Below are 27,262 nucleotides of genomic sequence, written 5' to 3' on the forward strand. Positions count from 1 at the left end.
TATTTGTATGACATAATATTAAATATTTATTTACACAGGTTTCCTATGGATTCATAATAAATTATAAATAGTAAGTTTTATCCTGAGCTTTATAAAAATCACTGCCATCATCTCCAAACAAATCAGATTTGGTTATTATGAAACAGCTGAAATGGAAGTCATGATAATAATCTTAAGTGTGTGTGCGCGCGCCTGCGGGTGCATGAGAAAACAGCAGGAGAGGCGCGCATACGTAACCTGCATGTGTTTGTGTGTGGGGTGGAGGAGAGGCGACTACTCAAACTCTAAACTAGCGCCATATAGAAACGCCACCGCAGGAACAAGAAGACCTTTTTTTGTAGGTACATTAAAAATATTTGTTGTGATGTAGTATATATGTTTTACAGGCAGGGACGTGCTAATGTTTTCCATAATTTCCGCGAGCTCTTCATGCAGATGGTGCAAATGTAGCACGTCATTAAAATGGCGCCAAATATTAAGTTGAGATGCAGCAGACGATTCCCTGAATGAATGTTTACATGCAGTTGGCCTCCTTATTAATTCCTATAAGTTAACGGTGCGGTTTGCTTTTATATTTGGTAGTTACTTTGAATCGCGTAGCTGCTGGCCGTGCGCGCGCATGTGCGTGTGCGTGTATTTGTGTCCAAGCGTCATATCGTAAGTTAGGCGCGCGCCTCCTGGCCTGACTGCGGCTAATGTTATTTGGGCTAAAAGTTTTGGTATTGAACCAGCAAATGATACCAAACGCATGTCGATGTCTTGCAATTTTAGTTTATAAATGAATTGTGATTAGGTTTCAGAGGGATGTTAGAAATTATCCCGCATGCAACGGTCTGGGTTGGTCCGATTTCATCTCTGCCGTGATGTTGGGAAAATAACGGTAGAAAATGTTCAACTGTTCCTTAGGATTTGCGTTAGAAGTTAAATCTGACAAATGTATGTATTTGTGCAATAGAACTTAGTTTTCTGATCCAACGAATGTAGCGACATATTTGTTTGTTGTTGAAACTATAGGTTGTTTAAATATACCAACGTGGAGCATAGGTTGTGTATTAAACACTGTAAAATTACTGTTATATATTTTTTAAAGTACTATTATTAAAATAAATAATGTTCTTAATTTCTAACTGGCATTAAAATGAACAGCTATGTGACGTCAAGAGGCGTGGCCTGTCAGCAGCGTCACATGATGCGTTTGCACTGCGTGAACTGCTGTTGTTTATACGGATTGAGACGTTCTGTTGTATGCAGGCAGAATTAAATGGTTTATATTTTTAGTTGTTGTTTTTTTGCCATCTGGTCATGCAGTTGAAATTATCTGATAGTTGTGTAGTGTTGAAGAATTTTTAACCTTATGATTTTGGATTTTGGTTAAATTCATATACGGTAAACGCAAGTTGGGCAGACTAAACTATTTTCAATGTTTTTACAAATGAGTTTGCTTTCCTTAGTCGCATGAATATATTAATAAAAAACACTATTTCCTTTGTTAATGTTGTTTTATGCTCTTTAATGAAAAATAGAACTACTTTAACTGTTAAGTGGCTAAAAATCGGTATGTGTATAAAGCTGGAAAGTGCATGAAAAATACAAGGATTACTTTTATTTCTCAATGAAATTGGACTGTTAGTCTACTGTTATTGCTTATGACGTCCCAGGCATGTGTGCATTGCATAGAAGTGTGACTATTTGTTATTTTGCAACACATAGTTTAAAAATATATAATTGATTGGCTTTTAGATACAGAAGCTGATGGTATAGATCCAGGTATGATATAGCAGTAGGTCAGTTTTTTCCCCCGAGTTGTTATGTGGTTTGACTGCTCGATATGACATTTGAAAAATGACATTTGTTTGTTTTAAAATGATGTCTTTATCAGAGCAGAATAACCTAAAATTTAAGTTGAAGTGTGTACAATTTCATACACACGCCCCCGTTTGCCAATGGTCGGTTCAACATATAATCCCACCCTCATTGTTATGTCAAAATACTCAACCAAACAGCAATGGTTGTATAGCACCACATTGTTTACACTTTTTGAAGGAGTCAGCTACGACTCTGTATTACTTAGAAGTTGAATCTGCATATTAGGCTGAGATCCAATTATATAAAGATTTTAACTGCATTTAATTTGAATTAGGTTTATGTCAAGTCTCTTTTAACTCTAAATCTGCCTGTCTCTATTGGATTCAGTCTGTCAAGTTGTGGCTGGCTGAGGGAAGCACACAGCAGTGAACTCTGAAGGATCAGTTTTCAGGAATGTTCTGCTAATGTTTGATCAACCTCTGCAGATTTCTGCATCACTTGAAGGCCACGGCAGCTGAGGATGAAGCGAAGCCGTGTCCCAAGCACCAGTGAGGACTCGGACAATGGAAGTAAGTAAACAGACACTATTTTCTAGTACCAACTTGCCTAGAGAAACCTAGGTTGGTTCTCATTTCTTATTTGTTCATCCTTATTTCCTTTCCTTGCGTCTCAGACCCTCCCGCCTTAGGATGCGAGGGGAAGGATGCAAGGAAAAAAAATAAGGGTGGAAGAATCCAAGGAAATCATATTTGTGTATTGGAATATTCTTGATTGCTCAAGTGTCTTTTCAAATCATCATCAGCTGCACTCAAGGGATCTACCTTTATATTTTTGAACTATGGTTATTTAAGAAATTGCTAATAAATATGAATTATGCCCTGTTTAAATATGTGAGATTGCAAGGGAAAACATAAAAAAATTATTTTAAAAGATGTGAAGGGATTTAAACAGGTTTTTTATTAAGAAACACTTCTGTATAGGATACACCTGTGCATCCTCCGCTCATAGCTCCTCTAGGCATTTCCTCAGTCCTCGTTTCTCTCCTCCTTAATTAGAAAATTGAGATGCTATTGAAAATTACCATTTTTTTCCACGACGGCTTTGATTGGTTTCCTTTTTCTTTGGTTTTTTTACAGAGCATTGCAGTGTTTCTTTTAAATAATTTATCCGCGCTGTGTGCCCTTGAAATCTTTCCAAAACTTGTCCTCTCAAGTTTCAAGTTAACCTCTCAACAACATCTTTTCTCTGATGACGTGTGCACGGGACAAGAGAGCTGTACAATAGTACAATAAACTGTCACTCACGTGAGATTGCAGCAATTAGGAAACGGCGATATTCCATTAAATTGCTGATGGACAAAATCAAGTTCAGCACTACTTTTTTGTTTTACTTTGATATATGTTACAATAGAAGATAAACAAAGATGTTTTAGCACTCAGCCCTTTAGCTATAGCCCCACAATCCCTCTCCTTATATAAACTAATACTGCCATTTCCTAAAATGAAAATGATCATTATTGCTGCTAATAACATGTAGTCTCTCTCGCAGTCATACAGTTTATGTCCTCATTGTTATTGAGCAAAGAGTAGCATGTTTTTCTGTTTCTTTCAGGTATCTCCACGTCCTGGTCTCAGCACTCCAAGCACAGGAAACAGAATGGAAAGAGACCCTCGGAGGTAAGTGGGACTGTCTTGCACTCAGACTACTGCCCCAATACGACCCTAACAGATAAAGATAATGTTGTAGATATTTGTTGTCACATACACAAATCTTTTCATGCAACCCCTCTTCTCTCTCTTCCAGGTGTTCAGGACAGACCTGATCACCGCTATGAAGCTGCATGATTCTAACCAGCTGAATCCAGAGGATTATTATGAGCTGGCTGATCCCTGGCGACAGGAGTGGGAGAAAGGGGTTCAAGTCCCTGTCAGTCCCGACTCCATACCACAGTGTACAGTGCGGTACGACATTTTTTTCTTTCTTTTATCTGTCAAACTAATCTTATTAAGTGGTGGTTTCCATTAAATCTATTAATTCAAAAATAAATCTATTTGTGTTTTTCTTTCTTTTTTTCACTACAGCACTGTAGCTGCGAAAAGCCCTGCTCCTCTTTTCATCAGGCCGAAGAAACTGATTCGCTCATCTGAGTCATCGATGCTGGGGTACGTGGGTATTCAGACACTAGCTGATGGCATGTGTCGTTATGACTTGAATGAGGAGGATGTAGCTTGGCTGCAGATCACTAATGAGGAGTTCAGTAAGATGGGTGAGCATATCCAGTCTGGAGTTTTCATTTTACCCAATATGCAGTCAAATTTCTTGCACTCTGTGGAAACAAATGTCATGTCAGGCTAACTGATTTGCCTGTAGGCATGCAACTCCTGGATGAGCTGACAATGGAGCGGGTCATGGAGGAGTTTGAGCGCCGTTGCTATGACAACATGAGCCATGCCATGGAAACGGAGGAGGGACTTGGCATCGAGTATGATGAGGACGTGGTGTGTGACGTCTGTCAGTCCCCTGACGGCGAGGACGGCAATGAAATGGTGTTCTGTGACAAGTGCAACATCTGTGTGCATCAGGTATGTGTGTTTGGGCACCTGAGTGTTTGAAAGCATGTGAGAGCTCTGAGATCTCTGCCCCTCTTAATATTCGACTAGAAGAGGCTTAGGCTACATCTACACCAATCCGGATAAATTTGAAAACGGAGCTTTCGTCTAAAAACGCTCTGCGTCCACACTATCATTTTCCAAAAGTTGCTCATCCACGCTGAAACTTCTGTAAACGCTTACATCCCTTTACTGCACATGAGTAAATCCTAAGACGCTTCGACCTGCGTCATTTCCGCTAGGCGTTTATTTACTTTCCGGCTCTTTTAAACTTTGCGGCAATGTCGAGGATAGGCACTGAGTTTTTTAAATGGGCCGACAGTGAGGTGGAGTTGTTGCTGCAAGTAAAGATGCTGCTAAACAACAACTGCGAGTAAACATTCCGTCTCCTTTGAAGAAACGCAATCTGCAGTATGTACAAACTGACATTAATCTTTAACAAGGCTGTCAAAACGGAGAGCATCCAAAACAACTGCTGTACAATGTCGTTCACCATCTTGGCTGAATTAGTCATATGACTGCATCACATTACTAAAAATGCTTCATCGTATTCAAAAGCCTCCGTTTTCACAGTCCACACTACGACGTGAAGACGCCCTTTTCAAATTTATTTTCTTTGGAGAGCATTTTCCAAAAACGACATATTCGTTGACTTAAAACGCCATCTCAGTGTGGATGGAAGGCCAAAACTGAGAGAAAATTATACGTTTTCAAACGAAAACGTATTAGTGTGGACGATGCCTTAGTCGACAAATTTTATTAGTCGGTTGGTTGCATAAAAAAACTGCTACTGTGGTGTAGTCAACACAGTCCGTGAGGGATCATTATCGGCAGTTCTTTGTGGTAATTACAGTATGTTGGGCAGGAAATATGGCTTATCATTTGAAACATGGAAGTAGTAGCAACTTTACTTGGCCACTCACTTTGTTAACCTAGATAAATGTGCGCTATTATTAGGCGCATATCCAAGTGTTTGTGTGTAGTGTTAAAGCTAAAGTATAGCGCATTACATGGAGGTGGCGGTGTGATCACTTGCATTTTTTCCTGATAACAGCTGAAGCAACTTAAAATATGTTGTGCTTTTGTAAAATAAAGTAAACAAACAGGATGTGCTTTCTGAGGTCTCGTCACAAAAATGAAACGAAACACAGCATATAGACTACTTGCCTCACAAGACATAGGAAATCAGTATATCTATAGAAAGCTTAATTTTTTACCTCTGGAATCCTTATGAAAGGGGCATTTCTCTCTAAAGGTGCGTCTTTATGGTTTCTATGGTATTTGTATGAAAAACAGTAGCCTAAATACATTATTAAATACTGTAATTATATTCCATCAGTCCTTTAATACATTCAATATGTATATCCCACATTTCATGGTGCAGTTAATATTACTAGGCTAACGTTACAGTAAATCCATGGTAAATGATGGGAATTTGTAGACGGAAAAGCCTTCTGACTGTATCGTTGCGCACAGTGTTTCTCCTGTTTGTCAGCGCTGTTTCATCTGCCTTTAAACTGGTTTAAATCACTGAGACATTTGTGTTCTTCCCTGAAGCCAAGCGCTTTTCACTGGATCTCGTGACCGAGACCGATCAGAGTAAACGCATCTGCTCTAGTGAGCTCTTGCTGCGCTGCCTTTTGGACTTTGAGCCGCGCAGATAAATGGTCCGTGTGGCGCGCGGTTCAAATGAGTTTCATTCCGCTTTTGGTGCATAAACATTATCGAATATTTATCGAACTCTTGATATCGTTTTATCGAGAAATAATTATATCGCGATAACTATAGTTTTATCGCCCAGACCTAGCTTAAATGCACGACTACTAGTCGACCAGAAAAATTTAGTCAGTGGCAGCCCTAGCAAGCACATATGAATTGCATAACAATGTACCTCCCCACAGGCATGTTACGGTATACTGAAGGTTCCCGAGGGCAGCTGGCTTTGCCGTACCTGCGCGCTGGGCATCTTTCCCAAATGCCATCTCTGTCCTAAAAAAGGCGGAGCAATGAAACCCACCCGCAGTGGCACCAAGTGGGTCCATGTCAGCTGTGCCCTCTGGATACCAGAGGTAAGGATGCACGCACAAATTAAGACTCTTAAAGAGATTGCGTTAATGACTCGGAGTACAATGTGAGCTCAGACTGGACTGTTGTGTGCTCTTTATCTGTAGGTAAGCATTGGTAACCCTGAGAAGATGGAGCCTATCACTAATGTGTCTCAAATACCCAGCAACAGATGGGCACTAATATGCTGTCTGTGTAAAGAGAAAACAGGAGCTTGTATTCAGGTACAAAGTACTGATGTTTATCTATTTTTATGCTGTTCATGCAGATATTCAGACCCTTCCAGATGGCATAGTGCACTTTCAATTTGAGTGCTGGAAAATTTAAATATCAATTGATAACATCAATAATTAGAAGTTAAGGCACTTATTAATTTTTCTCTTAATAAAAAGTTTAAACATGAGTTAAATAGAACTGTATAGACTGCCATGTCCACCAGCACAACATGAACAAAAAATACTGAACATAGCATTACATTTTGTTTAAATGTAGAATTTAGTTAATTTATCAGAAATAAAAAAATCTACTATTTTCCCCATCTTCTGCGGTTTAATCCTGACATTCTCTCTTTCCAAATCCCCCTAGTGTTCTGCCAAAAGTTGTCGTGTGGCGTTCCATGTGACCTGTGGTCTGCATTGTGGGTTGAAGATGAACACGATCCTCACAGATGCAGATGAAGTCAAGTTCAAATCTTTTTGCCCTAAGCACTCAGGCATGGACTGGAATGAGGAAGAGGGTGATGATGACAGGCCAGTGAAGGTCCCGACCAGTGAAGACAGAAGGAGAAATAGGGGAGCAGACATCTCATCCTCTTCACAGCCCAGACTTGCACAAAACACAGAAGAGACCAGACTCAGTGAGCGTAAGCTTCGAGTCCAGCAGCTCGAGGATGAATTCTATCGCTTTGTCGCCGCTGATGAAGTTGCAGAGCACCTGCAGTTGCCCCTAGAGATGGTGGACTTCTTATTACAATACTGGAAGTTGAAAAGGAAAGTGAACTTTAACCAGCCACTCATCATGCCGAAGAAAGAGGAAGAAGATAGCCTTGCCCGGCGAGAACAGGAAGTGCTTTTGCGGCGACTCCGCCTCTTCACGCATTTACGACAGGATCTTGAGAGGGTACGTTTTGCAGAGCCACATTACCACCTTCAAAATGGGCTTAGATCAGTATGAGGAAAGATAGCAGCAGATAGCAACAGCTCAGGACAGTTAGATAGCAGGATCCAATCTCTGCCTTCCCTGATTTCAAATTAACAGTTAGTGAGTTGCAGATAGTTCAATGTAGTTCATATTTTATCAAGGTTTTAAACTAGTTTTATCATTAACATTTTACATAATTTCTGTCCTAGTTTCATTATCACACCTGTATCTTTACCTTTAGACCATAAAATATGTTGTTAGGCCAAACACAAATAGAAAAAATACACAATATTCACTTCTTCTTTTTTTTCTTTTTTTTTAATTGGCGGGCTTAAACATCAGTAGTGAAGGAATTTAAATTATTAGTCTGATAAAAAGAAAACAGTAAGGAATGTGTTACTCCAGCCACAAGAGTTATGTTGGTAACCTAAAAAACTATTCCCACTTTAAAAAGGAATGTTTAGACCAATAATAAACCATTTTTACAGAGCGGTCGATGTAAGTGCTTTGAGCACAAGCTTTCTCATTTTTGCTTTGAAACGTTGACCTGTTTTTTTTTTTCCTCAATTCTAAATGTTTTCGATAGATCTTGTCTTCAACCCAGAAAGTTCAAATATACACCATAAAAGTAATCCAAATAAATCAAGTGGTTTACCCCAAGAGATAATCCCTTTACATGAAGAACGATTTCATTTAGGGTTTTGTTAAAACTGTATATAAACATTGACCAAAGCACATACATAGAGCACATCAAATATGGAAGCTCATCTGTGCCTGTTTGACATGAGAGAACAAACCTTATAGGTTATCGCATGTCAAGAAGGATGAGAGAAAATCAGAAATGTCTTTGTGTTTTGAAGATGAATGAAAAAGTTATGGATTTGGAATGAAATGGTGGGTAAAAGATGACATTTTAGAATTCTGGGTTGACTTTCGCTTTAAAAAGTCGAGTTTCTTTTTAGTAGATTTCATATTTCTTGCATAAATGTATGTGTTCAGGTGCGTAATTTGACGTACATGGTCAGCCGCCGGGAGAGGATTAAACGTACCGTGTGCCGAGTGCAGGAACAGATCTTTCATCACCACGTCAGGCTGCTCGAGCAGGGACGCGTTGCCGGTTAGTATGATGCTTACTACACTCACTGAAATAGTTTTTTTCCCCTCCTTTTTAACTGTTACTTCCTTTTTCTCTCCTGGTCAGGTATATCCTCTACTAGACGTTTGGAGGAGGCCATGTTTTACTTTCAAACAGCGCCACCCGTGCCTGCAGCCCCCCAACCTCTAAAGGGTCACTGCGGGCAGAACAGTGCCCTGGGCTCCACTGAGAAGGGGAGCAACCCTTATAGAGTCTCAAGGCATATCGAAGCAGAAGAGTCTGCAAAGATTCCCAGACTGGACAGCCTGGTCATGGACAACGTTCCCAGTTCTGGGGTCATTGATTCAGGCTCTGGAGCTTGTAATATTCAGAAAAACGAGACTGCGGCGTCAGCTACGGCGAAACGTTCGGAGGGCAGGCTTAGGGGTGGTGAATCTCATAGAAGAGATGAGGAGAGCGAGTGCCCCCTGGAGGACAGGCGGAGGAGCAAGCTGTGGGAACAGGTGTCCATCAAAGACAAACTCAGACAGTCGAAGTCTATTGAGGATAAGACAGAGCTTGACAACATGGATGAAAGATTGTTGCTGTCTCATAGCAGAACCTCTTCCAGTTCTCCGACCATGTATAACGGATCGCCGAGGAAGACAAACGCGAGCCAACATCAGGGAAAATTAGTGCCAAATGGAACAACTAGGCGGCATCTGAAAAACTGGGGCAGTTTCAGAATCCCCAAACGGAGTGAGAGAACATCAGCAGGGAAAGATGTGCAGGACAGAAACGACATGGTGGACCAAACTTCCTTAAAAACTTTTAATACAAGTCCCGCCGCCGCCTCCCCCTCTCAAATTAGGACCCGGCTGCAGACAGGAAGTGAGAACCGAAGCCACGTGGAAGAGTCTGATCTTGGCCAATCAGAGCAGGGCAAGAGGTGTCACGCCCAGAGACTTCGAAGCCCGATGACTAGACGTTACGGTTCGGACGTGATCCAACGTGGAGTACTTGCATCATAAAATGTGTCCAAAAGTTTTATTTTTGTCCTCTTCATTTGCTTTTCAATGAAAGGTGAACAGGTGGATTGATATTTATTTTTCTATTCTGTAATTTTCTGCTGTTGCTGAAACTATTTTTTGGTGTGTTCGTTAAAAACCAACGCAGAGAGGTTTCAAAGACCAAACTACAATTGGCTGAGGAAGAAGAAAAATATCTTAATGAATGAAACTTCAAATCAGGTGAAATAACTGGCACAATTCAAAGATAAGTTATGAGCACTTGTGAGGATGTTACCAGCGTGAAACAAAGCCAGTACGGCCCAACTGTCTTAAGTCCCATGGAATTACTGCACTTAACTCAGCACTTAACTGTTTAAAAAATACTGACCACAACAGTCTAACCAGTGTCCAAAATTTAGGAAAGACTTTTTAATTTATTTCTCAGCATTTAGCTAACTTAAGAGGCCATCATGTTGTGTATGTTTGATATGCGCCATACTTACCCTGTGGCACCTTTTCCTTCTCAGGTAAAATCTGCTTATATTTGTACTTAATTTATAGTGTTATGTCTTTCTTTTTTCAAACAAACTGAGTGGGTCAATGCCTTATATGTACTCTCTTTGGTCTCGAAGTAATTCCTTTCCAGAAAAATACAACTAAAAAGCAACTCTTTCAGTTAACCATATTCTTCAGCAATAGATGGACACAGTAGATCCAGACAGATCCACAACCAGTATGATGAAATTGACACACATAACGTATGTCAAAAAGAGGCTTTTAACAATCATTTACTTCCAGTATCCATTACTTTTAATTTACTTTTGCACTTGATATTAAACAATAACTCAATACACTATCATAGTTGTAATGAAGACTTGTGTTGAAAGGACTGATCTTCTTGACATGGTTGCCTTGGAGCAGTACTCAAAATATGTGTTCTTGCATCTTTTCTTTATAGCTGTAAATGTCTCTTCTCATGCAAAATGTGAGTTGATCTTCTTGAGAAAAAGTTGATCTTGTGCCTAATTGTTTTCGTTAAGATGTTGCACTAGAACATTAGCCAGAGAGCTTGGTATAACCGTGCTCACAGAGAAAAAAAAAGTTTCTACGTGTTTATATAATCAAGCACTGCTGTATTTTTCTTCTTTGTTTTTCTTTTATTCTTATGCAATACTTTAGTTTTGTTGCAGATTGTGAATAAATTTTCTTGGTTACTTCTGGAAATGTCTGGATCTGAAGTTTTCTACATTCATAATAAAGGGCTCCAGACTAATGAAAAATGCAATCATAGAGATCGTGACTCCTACATTTAAACCATATTTGAAAATCAGATGACTTTTTAGTTGACAAATTACAGAATCGATAAAAATGGTTTATTTCCCCTTTGATGCTGTCATTGTAGTGATTCTGATTCTATATGTGCCATATAAAATGGCAATGTCAATCTATTTCACTTACAATTTATTACATTCTGGCTTTACTCAGTTAATATTGACCTGTAATATTTTGAGACATTTTTGAATATCTTTTAGAATATTTTTAATTAGGACAGAACTGTATATATATATATATGTAACTTTAAAAACAAACAGTAGTTGCCGATTCATTTCAAATCTGTTATAATAAATGATTCAATATTCAGTCATGTAATCAGCTGCAAATTCACTAATGAATAAATGATTCACTTAGTCTGATTCGAACAGCTAACTCACAAACATGTGTCTCCTTGAAAAGAACAAGGAGGAGCCAACAAATTGTTGGCAAAACAAGCATTGCAGTTGTTTAATGCAGGAAACACTGGCATGTCTAAAGATGTAGCCTAATTACCACCAACATACAAGATATCTGAAGATCACTGTTTTCCCATCTCACCAATGGCGTTGTAGTCTTCAGCCCTAAAATGCCACTAGCACTGTCAAGGTCATGGGTTCGAGTTTCAGGAATTGCATGAACACAAAATATATGCCTTGAATCCAATCTAAGCTGCTTTGGATCAGTGTCTGCAAGGTGCATAAATGTAAAGTTTGAATATTTAGCATATTTTAAACAGTATAATATTTGAACAATCTTATATTAAAGCCTTTTCTATTAAGCGTGCAAATGTCCTGGTAATACACAAATTACATTGATGTAGCTTCCTTAACATCTCTAACTGATTCTGGCTTCCACCAATTTAATTTTTGGACAAAAACCGTTTTCAGCTCAAGGCAGAAACCTACATTGTTTTAACCTACATTTCATCACCAAAGCGATTTCCTAAAAATAAAACTATGATCCCAACAAATGCTAAGACACTTGTCTGTACTGTTCTTCAAGTTCTTCATTATCATATCCAGACTCTTAAAGTGGACTTTTCAATCTTCAAAGTCCTCAACGTTCAATAATATCCTATAAACGGGCAGTGAATGTAGTTAATAGTGTGTGCTATTGGTCCTTTGTTCGTGTTGGTATGTTAGTATCTTTGCACATGTAAGTCCAGAGAATGTCTGTTATGTGTTATCAACTGATGGCATGTCATGTATTGTCACAGTAGTTGATCCACTGTTGGTGCTGAAATGCTCCCCATTACTCCGCTCCACGTTTCCCAGTTCGACCCGTGGAATGCGGAACCCGTTGTCCGAGGACGCGTTAGAATGCGCAAAGCTTCCAGAGGCTGAGTTCGCGCCCACGTTGCTCATGGCCATGTTTGTATTTGTAGTAGTTGAGGACACTTTCTTCCGTGGTTTGTTGGAGCCTCCTGCCATCATCCTTTTTGCATGCGTCCTCCTGTCAGATAAATTATTGAAAAAATTGATTGACAAATAGATAGATGTTCTTCAAAAATAATCTAATTAAAAGAGTAAAATGTAAGGATGGGTACCATATTGGTTATCGGCCGATATTGAAGTAATTATATATATATATATATATATATATATATATATATATATATATATATATATATATATATATATATATATATATATTATTTGCAGTCGCCTACATACTACACACACTCCTAGAAAGAACATAGGCCTACTTCTTTTAGCGGTCCTGAATTACTCCTTCAAGTACCTACTCAAGAAGGATGCGATTTCGGACGCAGTCATTATCTCATAAATGCTGGAAAATTATGTTATTGGGAGGGAAAGTTAAATTATTAGCATTTTGTAATATCGATAATATATAATATTATAAATAAGTCCACTAAAAAAGTATGTATGTTCTATGAGTGTGTGTAGTATGTAGGCTACTGCATTGGCCATGTTGTCATTCCCATGTGACCTATCAGCATCAGTTACGTTGCTTCACTTCCATTCATAAACCCATTTCATTCATTCCTTCACTTCCATTCATGAGATAGTGAAGTGTGCAAAAATAGTATGCACACTTCAGAATCTTGCAGAATTTTTTATGAGTACTGTGAATTCGCACATACTTCTTTTGACACATAGCCTACTGTTTTTCACCTAATATATAGTAGGGAAGTATGCGATTTTGGATGCAACCATAGCTTTCCTGCCACTGACGGAATTTGCAGGCTTTCCATGTTTTCACTATTACATGTTAGGGGGCGCTATTACTAACTTCTGAAAGAATACAGAATCTGCGAAACTAAACAGGCAGCAGAAACAAGCCATAAAAATATTGCTTATGTTATGCACATGGTAGTCTTTTTGAGGGGGGAAAACCTACATTTTTGTCGGCTTTTTGTTTAAAATTTTGCTTTTTTTATGAAATAATACCACCTTCAAGAGTTGATTAAAAAAATTCATGAAGCTTTTCATACTGTACATTATAATGTGCTGCTTAAATTAACTTGTATATTGATGACTTGATGATCACTAAAATAATAAACCATATAAATCAATTTAGTTCTCTTAATTTAACAGATCTGAATCTTCCATAACCTGTTCCATTCAGCCCTGATAACATTTTAAGAGTGTCTTTGTTCTCAAATGGATTTTGAGAATGTCATGTCTATTTTTAGGTCTCTAAAAGTCCTGTCTAAAATTGTCCTGCTATTGTGAGGAGATAGAAAATGTGTTCTATTCACCTCATGGTATGTAGCCTAACTCATTCATTATGGTTTACATCAAAATGTTGCCATACCTGTTGTACGTCTTGAGGACTATAAGCAAAAACGTGAGAATGATGATTATACCAATGACGATTATAGCTATCATGGCCCCTGAGCCTGTGAACACAACAAACAGGGAATGTTTTATACATTAACATTACATTAACATATTAACATTAAGCGAATAAAGCCAAAACTGCAAGAAATTTTTTTTAAGCAAAATTCTGTGGTTAAAAAAATAACAATAAAAGACATCAATAAAGACATTTAGAGAAATGCGTTCATTTGATCACAAATTTAGTAAAACAATAGTAGAATACGCAATGCAAAATTGAATGTGAATCTTTTAAAACATGCTGTACAACAAGTTCCAGTAGAATGTTCATGCTTTAGATTTTTCACTCGCACAGAGTGAACAGCGTCGTGCAATACCTTCAGGCTGTCTACACTGGACGTATCAAAGTAAATGTTCCAAATCTTTTTTCAGAAGTAGCACAAGCGTGTGTAGTAGGCTACGTCAGAAATTGAATAGGGAATCCAGTCAGACTTAATCATTAGCCATGTTTACACCTGGTATTAAGATGCGTTTTGGTCTATCGGATCACAAGTTAAGTTATTAACGACGCTAAATACAGGTGTGAACGGGGTCTAAAACGTTTCGAGCCTGTCCACTTTCGACCACTTCCGGTAGTCGAAAACACATTCGACCAGATTGCTTCCATAGTGTAGATGCTCACGTGGTCGAATGTGTTCAAACAGCCACAAAAGACCTCCTCTATACACCTACTGACATAATGCGTGAACATTATGGGAAGCACGCTAGCCAGACGAGATTTAAACTTCAGCTGAGCAGAAACGAAAGCTGTCCATTAGATCGAAAGATCTGAAAAAAAAAAAAAAAAAAACATTTATGTACCCGCCCATAGACCCTAGAGGAAATTAGGACAGAAGTGATTGAAAGTGGACAAAAGAGACATCAGGTAAACAGGTATGTGTTTCCCTCGTCTACTTGTGGTCCGATCGACCAAAAAGCATCTTAATACCAGGTTTAACAGGGCCATAGAGTATCCTGCAGATCTGAAACTTACTCTGTGTGAGGATCTGTTCTCTAGACTTGGTGGTGTTCTGTGTTGTTGCGGATTGGGTCACGGATGCTGTGGCCGCCCTTTGCATCTTTAGATTTGTCCTGAAAAAAATACAAAAAAACAAGAAGGGAAAATATGTTTAAACATACACTACCACTTTGGTTTATAGATTTTAATTTACTATTCATAAACAAGCAAGGAATGATTTAATGTTATCATTTTACTTCAACGACAACATTTCACAAGGTTTTATTTGTGCGCTGTGCCTTTGGCTCTACGGATTCTGAAAAAGCAGTTTGCATTGTATAAAACAGTGTTAATTAGTCCAAATTGCTGTTTTGGGGACTTTAACCACACTGAATACATGATTCAATATGTTCAGTAAACTCCTAATTAGTTTAGAAACCCCATTTGTGCATTATAGTCTCAATTTTATTTTATACTGTTTTACTGCAGATTCTCCATCTACAAGGCCTATCTGCCACCAAAGATTTTATTCGATTAGATTTCATGTCATCTCCCTGTTTATGTGCTTAAGGCACTTGACAGAGTGATTATATGTTTAAATGGTTGAAGTCAATCTGTTGAAGACTGCCTGAGAGGTGTATATCATTCTCCCATATATCTCTCAGCAATAAACATCTCACACCCATCAACTTCTGTTTTGTTTTTTTAATCGCTTAATGTGTCCAGCTCCATTAGTCTGTCCAGCAGAGTCATGGTCCATATTGGAACAAATTTGTTTGTACTCAGTGAACTCTTAGTTCTGGTGCATCGCTGACGTACTGAACTGCAGTGGCTCGCCGCAACCTCAAAATTATACAGCTGCTGTTGGTTTTAGATTTAACTGACTGTGGAGTATCCTCAGAGCTGCTTCAAAAGAAAATGGCTTTGGCTATAAAAAGCTGAATAACCCAGAACGCACATAATCTCCATCCATTTCCCCCAAATCACTCAACCAAGTGTATTCAAACAGTGTAAATCCTTGCAGACTTTCTCACTTATACGTGATCACACAATTTCCAGCTCAGGTATGTCTATTCTTCACCTGCTGATTATATTCAAATAAACTGGCAACTACAAAACATGCAAAAGCTTGAGTTTCATAACAGCTATTACACAGTCTGACAGCGTGGGCTACACACCATCGTTCAGGGTCTTCTCAGTCTAAATTAGCAAATCAGTGAAAATATGTTTACCAATTGTCTAATTTTGGGACTCTTTTAACTGTGATGGAACTTGGAGTGAATTAGAACCGAATCCACCATTTTATTTTGAGTTAATTTGACTGGTCTGATAAAGATTTTTAGTAAGATATAGTAATAGACTTTCCTAAAATCATTATCAGATGATATTGGAAGTTTTATTGTTCATTCTTATTTCCTCTACTTTTACATTTAGATTAACACTTTTAAAGAGCATTCTGATGGCAAAGAAAATCTTTGAAAACACTAATTTAATAACACTGTAAATGTAATTTTTGGAAATCTCAAAATCTATTTTAATATGGTACATTATAACAGTAGCTAATGCTGTGATGCTTGAATTCACTTGCACAGAAAAAAAATATTTAAACAAAACAGTATGGAGTTAATATTATATGGACATAATCATCAATAAATTACTTTTAATATTGGTAATCTGTCATTTTTGTGCCTTACAATTTATATGCAGATTCATGTGCATATTTACTAGGCCTATATGATGTTGTTTATCAACAGATGTCCACCTATTATTTATCACCTCAAGGAGGTAGAAGTAAACCGAATAATCTAGATCTGAAATGAGAATAGACATTTTCAGAGGCACCTAATAACCTGCATTTATTTACACAGTTGTCCATTTTCAGTGCCTCGCTTCGTAAAACAGCCTCTTCAGTTCCAGACAGGCCATAACGTCCGAGGCTGGCTCTTATGAGTATTTCTGACAGAAGCAATCAGCGCTGATGGAAAGAAAAATACAGCGCCTGTACCACCAAAGAACAGCAAATAGTTGTAAATTCTGTTGCCTGAGCTACAAGGTGAATCACAGGACATCAGCATGGAGCTTGGTTTCACACCACCATAAAACAGACAATAATACACTCTCAGCTTTGAAGTGTCAGGCTGTGCCACTTGATTTAATTTATAGCCACTTTACAATCTCACAGATGAACAGAGCTGCTGGAACAGAACAAGACTTGAATCCTGCCAGAGCCACATTTCTGCTAAATTTCAACTCAACAAATTTAAATCGTGGCTGAAAACAAACAAACAAAACCAAAAAAAACAGAACACTTTGCTTCTGGATCAAAATGTGATAATTAAAATAAAAATTAAACAAGCTTATTCTAAAATCTGGAAAAAAGAAAAGAAAAAAAGGACAGTATCATAAATAGTGTTTTATAAAATATAGATAGGCTATTTAAATAAAAGAGCTAAAATAAAATTGTTATATTAATCAAAAAAGTGTGTTTGGCTTTAACTAATCTCATTGTCCACAGCAGTGTTGGGTAAATTACTATAAAAAACGAATAAATTACTAGCTACTAACTACATCGTTAATAGTGCAATTATATTACTGTACTAATTACTCTCTCTTTATAAATTCGATATCAACCGTGACACGTTGAACAATACAAGGTTAGGCACGAAACCGCACTTTTAATTCTTTCAAATAAACAATATACAGTTGCATAAATTATTCTTCAACTGACCAAAGTGTGTAAAGGAAGAAGGTAATTAAATTACAATTCAATTACAGTAATTAGATTATTTAGTAAATAATTATACCCAACACTGCTCCACAGAAAAACAAATCACCATATTATTCATACACATAAGTGTATTAATCATATTTATCAATACTTCCAGTTTCAAAAAAGTATTTAAAAACAAACTGTGGAGAAAACTGCAACTCTAGAAAGCACTCAGTGTGATCTTTCACTCTTTCTCAATCTGTCGATCTTCCCTTGAAGTGCTTTTTTTTATCCAGCAAAAGGTGTGGTCATAACTCATTCCAAACGATTTATTAAGCCTCTGCTTGATCGATTTCTAACAATTGGCTTATAATTGTATTATTTATTTATTCATTTATTTTAAATAAGCTGTTATGATTGCTTCTGACTAAATTGTAACCACTTGTCATTGGTGTACTGTAATCCAGAGTTAAACCGTAGGTCAAATTCATAAATGTATATGTGTGTCACTGTCAGTCGATTTGGTGTAACAATCAATTTGATCAATTTAAGTTAAGATCAGGAGTCAATATTTAACCAGTAAAAAAACGATTAGATCACAGGTGCGCTCACGCATGTCTGGCCTTCAGTGCACGTCACAATCCTGACTTTCTATACACACAAGATCAGTCCTCAGTTCCCCGGACTTGGACAATGGTCCATTCATCACTTCTGTTACAGGTATGTCTCCGTCTGAAGCCGGATTCTTAAACGTGTCCCTAACTCCTCACTCACGAAAAAAAACTATTTCTCCAAAATACATAGCAGAACATTTCAGTCTGAACCCAGCCTGTTTACAGGAACCCTCAGTATTGTTCCAGAACACCAGGACACAATAAGCAGTGACTCGACTGCCAGAGCTTTTTCTGCTATGTCAGTCAGAGGATGCAGTCAAAATTAAAAATAAATTGAAAAAAGTGATTGTGTGTTTATCAGATTCTCAGAGGACGTGCATAAGAGCACATCCTCTTGGTCCTCTCAGAGAAGGAAAAAACAACAATGTGATAGTTCCTACTAGGAACCTTGTTAGTTCAATATCATCATTATATGATCAGATGTTAGTCATAAACACAAAGTGAGAGGAAGAAAACTAACATCAGGCCTTTCAGATATTATTCATCATAACATTGTTATTAGTTTCTCATATTATTTGGACTAATACCTCAGATTCTTCATGTGGTAACTTGTAATTATTTGTGAAACTTTATGTAATACACTGAAAATAATACTGCAGAAATGTAATAATTTCACAAAGTATTACAAAGAATTGACAAGCATTAACTGAATGTGAAATTTTGAAGTAGAAAGACTGAACAAGTATTTTCTAGTAAAACATACTCCAATAATCTTTGTTTTATTTACAACTTGTAAAAACAGTTTATGACTAAACTGACCTGAACATATTACATAATACCAACAAAAATAACTTTTAAGGGTCAGATCAGGTAGAAATTTCACTTTAAGATAGGAACACTGGCAGTGTATCTGCCATGAAACATGATCCGACCCACTGAGAGTTTGTTTACTTTAGTTAACGGGTTTGCTACTATTTCAGCTGTATATAACAGGGACAAAGTGAGTTGAATAATAGCCACTTATTCAACTCGCTTTGAATATACACAATCTGTCCATCTCAATAACTTTCCTACACACACAAGAGGCATGCAGCCAGAGACTCTCTGAGGTCCCAAGATGACAGGAGACAAATCACACACAAAATTGAATGTACAAAGTGAAAATAGGTAAACCCCAGTTCCAATTTGGCGTACCTGTACGATCAGTTCCCTGACGTGGGGCTTCTCTCCACAGAATCAATCCCTCCACTCCCCCTCCTTTAATCGACTGAAGTGAGCATAGTCCACACGCACTTTCCCTCGCACACACTGCTGCTAACAGAGCTGGGAGACAAAAACAAAACGGAAACCCTGTCTGAAAGGAGTTTGAACAGGTAGAATGAGTGAACGTTCACTTCAGGTGTGACTGTTTCAGTAAGTTGAAAGCATTGGATGGTTTCAGCACTTGGCAGAGAGGTAGAGACGACGTGCCATATCAAAGCTCTCTGAAAGCGGTAGCTGGTTTTTCAGGTCTGGCCTGGCCCCCAAGGCGTGCCACATTCACAACACATGCTCCCTTCTCAGTCATTACTCACCTTTAATTAAACACACACACACAGAGAGAGAGGATTTCTGATGAACTTTCTCTGTGACTGAGAAAATCATTACAGGATTGTATTAGCACTCCTACTGTACCCATGCAAATCAAGGGCCACAGAGAGAGCTGATGTGGTTTACAGATGATGTTTTATCAGATTCCCTTCTAGTACATCCTTAACAAACACTCAATTGCAATCAGATGATTTCTGATTTGCCTGAAGTTGTTTTGATTCCCATGGTTTTCATTTTAAATTTAACATCCTGTTTCTCTGCATCACTTAAGATAATTATCATATTCTTAGGATCAGAAATTATAAAGCTGCTTTTTTTATTTTGAAGTAAAGTTAGAAGATAGTAAAAGAGAAAGTTCTGTGTTTATGAACTGTGTAATTAATTAATTCCTGAGAATTTACAGTTAAGCGTAATACTATTAATCTAACTAGAACAACATAATTAGGTCTCTGTGTTAAGATGAGTCATACTTTGGTGTGTTCTGTAACTCTTTCTTTTTGAAAGCAACTCCCAGAAAAGGGTATATTTCATCATTCTGTCACGACACACACACACACACACACACACACACACACACACACACACACACACACACACACACACACACACACACACACACACACACACACACACACACACCTGTTTTGTAACAGAAAAGCGTCAATTAAAGAAAGGGAACGTTTGTTCTTTTTGGGGGATTCCTTCCTCTAAGCAGGGATCCCATGACAGAGTTTCACTCATGGGTTTTCCAGCCGGCCGGCCCGGGCTATATGCCACAGCGGGAATCAAGTTACCTGTAAAGAGAAAAAAGTATTTTCTTTTTTTCTTTCTTTCTTTCTTTCTTTCTGTTATTCCTATTTTAGATACAGTGTTTAATATGAAAACAGATATTAACACATTCACCCATTCTCTAAAGTTCTTACTCTTTTGTCTCCATCCCTCTTCCTCTTCTCTTTTTTGTGAAGTGTAACTAAGCTTCATGGTCCCCAATTCAGTTTGTCCCAGTGGGAAAATGTGGTTCTCTTTTTCTTTTCTCTGTGGGAAACTTTTGTCAGATGGCATCATTATATAACAAGAACACTTTTAAAGGTCCTGCTCAACTTTCACAAACTGGAGGAGAGTGGAGACACAGAAGGGACTCCATTGTTTTTGGCCTCAATCTAGTTCAAACAAAACTGATGGCCACCGCTGCAGGTTCTTAAATCTTCTGATTTGATTGATTAATTGCTATTTTACAAAGGTTTAGCATGGGATGGACTGCTGCTTGTGCAAAATAAACAATGGGACTGACTATTTTATAGATATGTCGGCTTTTAAAGGAAATTTTAAAAAGCTAATTAAAAAAGTAAATGTAGCTATAGGTAATTTCCGTAACAACCTGTCGAGTTTGTCTCGCAAAACAAAACATAAGTGCTATAATATTACCTTTACTAAAATTATAACATTTGAAATTCATGTAGCTATATTCTTGTGTATGATATGAAGAATATCCCAAGAATCCTTTTCTTTGACGACATGTTTTTTTTAAATATATAATCCCATCACCATCATTCTTCTTACCCTGTGGCTCCTTCAAAAGACTGCATGGTTAGCCTATATAAACAATAATTTAAAAAAATTAATCTATTAACTTAACTTGTTCTTTAAAGTTACTTGCATACACCATCTTCCCCTATACGTAACGAGAATATATGGGAACATACTGCAAAATATAATGTGATATAGCCTATTACATAATAAATTTCCATATGGGAAACAACTTGTGCTAATATTTGTCAATTTACTTGAGCATGTATAGGTATATATTGATACATATAAAAATATTTAGAAATGAAGACAAAAATAGCATTACATGTAATATTCCTAAAGTTTTATCATTTATTGTGCACATATATTGCACATACATGTTCCCATATAAATGTGAATGTATGTACACATAGATTAATGGAATGAGTTGCATCAGATTTCTATTTCACAGCATGCTTCGCTTCTGTTAAAGGAGAGTAAATGTTAAAATTAAATGATATTTTTTTGCTCAATATTTATATAAGGGGAGATCTGTAAGTATTTAATGTTCTATTATAAAAGGGTTTTTGGTATGTCTGAGTTTTTGGGATTATCATTGTGTTGAAGAGTAAAGCCTGCGGTTAGTTCGACGATTGGCCGAACTTTATTAAGGCTTTATTTTACTTTACTTAAAAGGAAATGACTCTGCACTCTTCAGGTCTCGCTAAATAAATACCAAGCAGGCTTATAGCTTATAAATAGTATAAGCAATTGCGCTTGTAATATTGTTAACTGGCTATGTATGAAAGTATCAATATATATCATATATAATGTAAATAGTTACAAAATATGAGAAATGTATAGCCTATTAGCTCCATAATAAATTTCTATGTAAGTGTGTGTATACTGCAGTAATACTGAGTAAATATATGTTCAATATATTTATACACGTGCCATATCTATCACATGTACAACTATATGTTATGACGTGTATTACTGAATATGAAAATACATACATTATGATATAAGTAAATATATATTTCACATTATTTTCCAATATATGAAAGCGGCAATTCCTTATGTATTATTCAATATATTGTAATATATTAACACAATATGTTATCATGTATATTTTCTAATATACTGTTAAATAATTTAATATGTTGTGTATATATTAGATAATATACTTTCTTAGCATAAGGGTCTTTACATGTACACAAGATAAGAGCTAAAGTCAGGCTTTTTCCATTGGTCATCTGCAAACACATGACGACCGCAGGTACACACTGCACTGCAATCAGTCATTACACATCCGGCCTGAAGATTAGACTGTTTACACTGTTTAAGCTGCCTTCGTTTGTCCATATATCACATTGTGGCTATACCTTTTCTTCTCTAATAGACTGACTCTCGTGCAAAAACTTCCCACATATATGTTTGGAGACTTCAGTCACACTTAAATGATTTAAGCTGTAGATAATAAAAATGTAGCCTTTTTATTTAATTTATATGTATCAGACGAAGTTGGATTTGCCCTAATACATTTACTATCTGAATGATTTGATGCTCACAAAAAAAACAATCATCATAATTTAAATATATTTACACATCTATTGGTCCTTTATCAGTTATCTATGCAGCCCCACATGACTTTCTGGAAAATAGTGGACCTAGGCTAAATCGAGCGCTCAATTACTATTTCATCCCTCGATTTATAAATCCTGCGCACGATTTACTATTTCATACCCATGATTTGCTATATAGTGTGCACGATTTATAAATTGAGGGAACAAAATAATAATTCGTCCGCACGATTTAGTAAATCGAGGGAAGGAACTAATAAATCGTGCGTGTCATGTGCGTGGCTCCGTAGTTATCACCTATATCAACTAAACAAAAAAGAAACATCCTCTCACTTTCAACTGCTTTTTTATGCAGTAGATCTCTTAAAGTGTAAATGTTTGTATGAATATAAAAATATTCAACAACTTGGGATGGTATAAACCATCATCGGTCAGTTCCAGAAAATTGAGAACGAATAACGATACATACCGAAGTAAGAGTATAATTTAGTATATAACACGCCTGCGGGCCTCAAATTCCATAAACTGGAGGAGAGCAAATACAGCTCGCAGCACAGCACATGTGAAGGAGCGTGGTGACACAGAAAACGCAATTCAGACTTAGCATGTGATATACAGACAATAGAGAGAACAGGCACATGTTTCCAGTTCCAGTCCTGCTCACATTTCCATCATAGCCATCCTGGCAACTGTTGCTATGTTTACTGCAAGGATAATTGAACACATCTCCTGCCATATGTATAGGGAAATCGCACCAAAGGGGTCAAAAAGCAACCGTACCTTCTGTTAAATGATCATCCCTTAGCAAGGCAGCCAAAATTAAAGGGGTTGCGTCATCTCATCGCAACCACTCCTTCAGTAAGCTTCCGCCTCACCTCCAAATAGAGGGAGAGCAACTAAAAGTGAGTAAGGCTCTACCACAACTAACCCTATTAAGAAACGATTGTTTCTCAACAGTTAGAGGGAGAGCAACCAAAAATGAAGGGGTCGCATCACCTTACCGCGACCACTCTTTCAATAGGCTGAAACCTCAGCAAATCTCAAAAATGGTATTTGAGAGCAATGGAGTTATCAGGAGAAGCCCACAAGGAGAAAACTCCCGTCAGATTCCTTCCCATGGTCCGCCTACAATCCGTGCTTCAGACACCGGTCACACCTGGATGCGTTGCCATAGTGTCATTGGACGCAGTGTGGAGTTCTCTTGAAAGGAAAACCCTGGTTAAAGAGTTTTTATGTCTTATGGAGTCTTTTAACCTTGTACAATTGGATTCTGGACCTACACATCAGAAGGGTCATACTTTGGATTTAGTGTTTTCATTTGGTTTTTCTGTGACTAATCTTGAAATATGTGATGGTGCTATGTCTGATCATTGTTTTTGTCGCTGCGTTGTCATGTACTCTGTCCTATCACTCTGTCAATCTAGATGAATTGATCTAACTTTTTAACAATGCACTTCTACCTTGGACTCAGTTTGTCCCACTACACATTTTGTAGGTTAAAGATTTCCAAGGTAAGGAATTAAAGTTCAGTCCTGACTAAATGGGCATACTCGCGCACCCAGACAGGAGTGTAGGCACACTGAGCTCAGAAAGATGAACTTCAGATATGACATTTTCAGGGAGTGTCAGAGTGCTGTTAGGAAGCACAGTTGAAATACATGTCAGATTTAATTGCACAAAATGCACAAAGACATTTCTAAATCCAACTCATAGTGCCCCATTACAGCCCAGTGGGAACCTTGATATCAATTTGACGTCAAAAGTTTGTCGAGACATGATCAAGCTGCATATCATTTTAAGGTCAGTTTGAAAGGCAATGTCTTCCGGAGAAAGTTAATACCCACACTGAAATTGGTTTATGTATATGCAGGTCAATATGTTTGACATTCAGTTTACATTAAATCAATGTCATGGATTGGTTTTGACGTCAATTTGGTTTGCATATTTGACCTGTGTTTTGACGTTGATTTTGACATCAATTTGATGTCTTTTCAACATCAATTACCCAATGGGAGACTATACTGATTCCTTTTTAAATCTTTTTATTCATAAAGTTGAGTGATTTAGGTCTAACATACCATCTCAAAGTTCTTTTCCTCTAGAAACACCTCCTCATCAGAGCTTTTTCAACCTGTGTCTCCTTAACAATGAAATTGTTTTTAATATGAAGCCCTCATTTTTCCTTCTGATGTACTCTCAGATTTAATCTTACTTGAGACATTTCAGTCTGGTTCATTTTAGAGAACTACACAGTACTGAATCTTTTTTGTTGAAGGTCACCAATGCTATTTCACACACTATAGTCTCTGGTTCTTGCTGTTTTTTAATCCTGCTTGATTTAAGTGCAGCATTTGACACAGTAGATCATGATATTATTTTATAAATACTTAATCAAGTAGCTGGATTTCAGGGACCTGTGCTGAAGTGGTTTGCCTCTTACCTTAAAGAGAGAACGTTCTCTGTTAATGTAGGAAAATGTTTCTCATCTTTTGCTCAAATCTCTTAAGGTGTTCCACGGGGTGCCATTTTGGATGGACAATAATTTGTTTTACAGTTAAATAGCGATAAAACTAAAATAATCGTCTTTGGCCCACCAGTGTTACGTTTGGCACTGCAAGGATGATCAGCTTTATGGATAAATATTTAGCTTAAAAACAATGTCCGTGTGCTGCATTTATCTATTTGTCAGTAAGACGATGGGATATTTGACGTTTTAGTGTGAACGAGAAACTTTTGGAAAATGCTATTGTGGACAAAGACTGTTTTCAAACGTATCTAGATTAATGTAGAAATAGTGTCCAAATACTTTTGGGTCTACTTTATGCGATTAGATTTATACATGAATATAAGTCTTTAATATAAATGTTCCAATCTTCAGTATGATCAGATCCTCTGTATTGCTGTACTTATCAGTGGTTATGAGCAAATTTTCAGTATACACATGACAAAGTACAAAAATTCTGGCAGATCTAGTTATAGCAGTACATCTTGTTCAAAGCTACTGGCTGTGATTCACAAGCTCCTTATTTCCCTCAATGAATAATTCCCAAAAGGAGGAGTGAGAACACGTAAAATTTGTATCTTTGTATCAGTATTTGTATCCCAGGAGACTGGGCTGGGATCTAATCATTGACAGGTAGAAAAAAAAATCAGGTGTGTCCCATTCTGTGAGATAAAGAGGAACCTCCTTTTATTGTCAGTTAATAATACTGGAAAGTAGGCTAATTCTGTAACGGTTAATCTTAGTTTTGGTTGAAAAAGACAATAAGGAAAACTGAGTTTTTTTAAAAAGCCTGAAACAATCTGAATTTGAAATGTTTACATCAAGTAAAAATAGAGTAAGATTTCACACGGACAACATCTATTTTGAATTAAACTCAAAGCTTTTGCCCATACTTGACCGCTCCTTTAAACACAGATGGAATGAAGAAGGTTGTAAAAAAACGTTGTAAATATTGGTGGGGACTTCCTATTCACTATGAATATATGATGTCTATGAACATTATTCACACACTTAAACAGTATTAAATATTATACTTGAGATGCACACTTTTCTGCCACCTTTGGAGGTACCTGACTACTTGTGTGAAATAAACCCAATACAGCACTTTTTATAAGAATCAGTTCTTTATATATATATATAATCTTTATTTATATATTTATATGCCAATGAGAAACAAATAATCATATTTACACAAACATAAGCAAGATAAGAATCAGAGAACACCGCTGCAAAAAAAAAAAAACATACCGTACAGAACTTGGACATATAACCGTAAATTATTGCTTTGATCACAGGTTATGAACTACAGTTACAGTAGACAATATCTAAATCCAAACAGCAACAGTGATAGAACTGACCATCTGCAGCCTTCCTTAAAAAAAGAAAGAACAAGATAATTTTACTGAAACGAAGCAACAACAGCCTTAAAGACAGTAAAAAAAACACACAATACATTATGCTGCCAATGACAGGCCTATCTGTAACAACTCAGTACAAATTTGCTTCATGTGTTCATGTACTTCACATAACTTCTTCCTTTTGTTTTAAAGGTGAACACACAAAAATCAAAGAGTCCAAAACATTTCTATATGCTGGTTATCGATAACTCAAAGAGCTTTGCTCACCCATGTTTCTCGCCCCTGTAGTGACCGAACACCTGAAAAAAACACAAACAGGTAGAAACAGGCAGGAGAAAAGGGCTGCATTCAGAGTGAAATACAAACGGGAAAGACTGCATCTATGGAAAAGTCACAGCATGCAGAGTTAAAAAAAAAAGTTAAATTCCATTAGATGTTTATCTTTATTATTTCTTTGTTATTTGCTAAAGGAGTCCTTCGTCATTAAAGGATTGGTTATTAAAGAGAACACTTTTGTCTTACATGTGAGCAAGGGAGCAAAGGTAATTTAGAAAGTCACATGAATGTCAGTTATTTGCTTGA

The 27,262-nt window shown here is 37.2% G+C and overlaps 2 protein-coding genes across 6 annotated transcripts; one reads left to right on the plus strand and one right to left on the minus strand.

Annotated features, from left to right (window-relative positions):
- The first annotated feature begins 200 nt into the window (after positions 1 to 200).
- jade1 (jade family PHD finger 1) lies at positions 201 to 10,928 on the plus strand. 5 transcript variants are annotated; one of them, XM_077239683.1, is made up of 11 exons: positions 201 to 337; positions 2,292 to 2,375; positions 3,418 to 3,482; positions 3,610 to 3,767; positions 3,888 to 4,072; positions 4,177 to 4,388; positions 6,317 to 6,484; positions 6,587 to 6,703; positions 7,065 to 7,598; positions 8,619 to 8,736; positions 8,821 to 10,928. In XM_077239683.1, exons 2-11 carry the CDS (start codon positions 2,327 to 2,329, stop codon positions 9,723 to 9,725), a joined length of 2,511 nt encoding a protein of 836 aa, XP_077095798.1. In that variant the 5' UTR covers positions 201 to 337; positions 2,292 to 2,326; the 3' UTR covers positions 9,726 to 10,928. The 5 variants fall into 5 exon arrangements, with proteins under 5 accessions (XP_077095798.1, XP_077095801.1, XP_077095803.1 ...); XM_077239686.1 differs by having other exon boundaries at positions 203 to 341; XM_077239688.1 differs by lacking the exon at positions 201 to 337 and adding an exon at positions 631 to 657.
- A 290-nt stretch (positions 10,929 to 11,218) lies between these two features.
- ncmap (non-compact myelin associated protein) lies at positions 11,219 to 19,653 on the minus strand. The gene is made up of 4 exons (XM_077239698.1): positions 19,335 to 19,653; positions 14,853 to 14,950; positions 13,797 to 13,881; positions 11,219 to 12,470 (listed from the first exon to the last, which is right to left on the minus strand). The coding sequence occupies exons 2-4, from the start codon at positions 14,935 to 14,937 to the stop codon at positions 12,194 to 12,196; spliced, it is 447 nt and encodes a 148-aa protein (XP_077095813.1). The 5' UTR covers positions 14,938 to 14,950; positions 19,335 to 19,653; the 3' UTR covers positions 11,219 to 12,193.
- Positions 19,654 to 27,262: the final 7,609 nt, after the last annotated feature.

Source organism: Siphateles boraxobius, unplaced genomic scaffold, assembly GCF_051911475.1.
Source record: "Siphateles boraxobius isolate OS27281-9 unplaced genomic scaffold, OSU_SipBor_1 22, whole genome shotgun sequence".
NCBI lineage: Eukaryota > Metazoa > Chordata > Actinopteri > Cypriniformes > Leuciscidae > Siphateles > Siphateles boraxobius.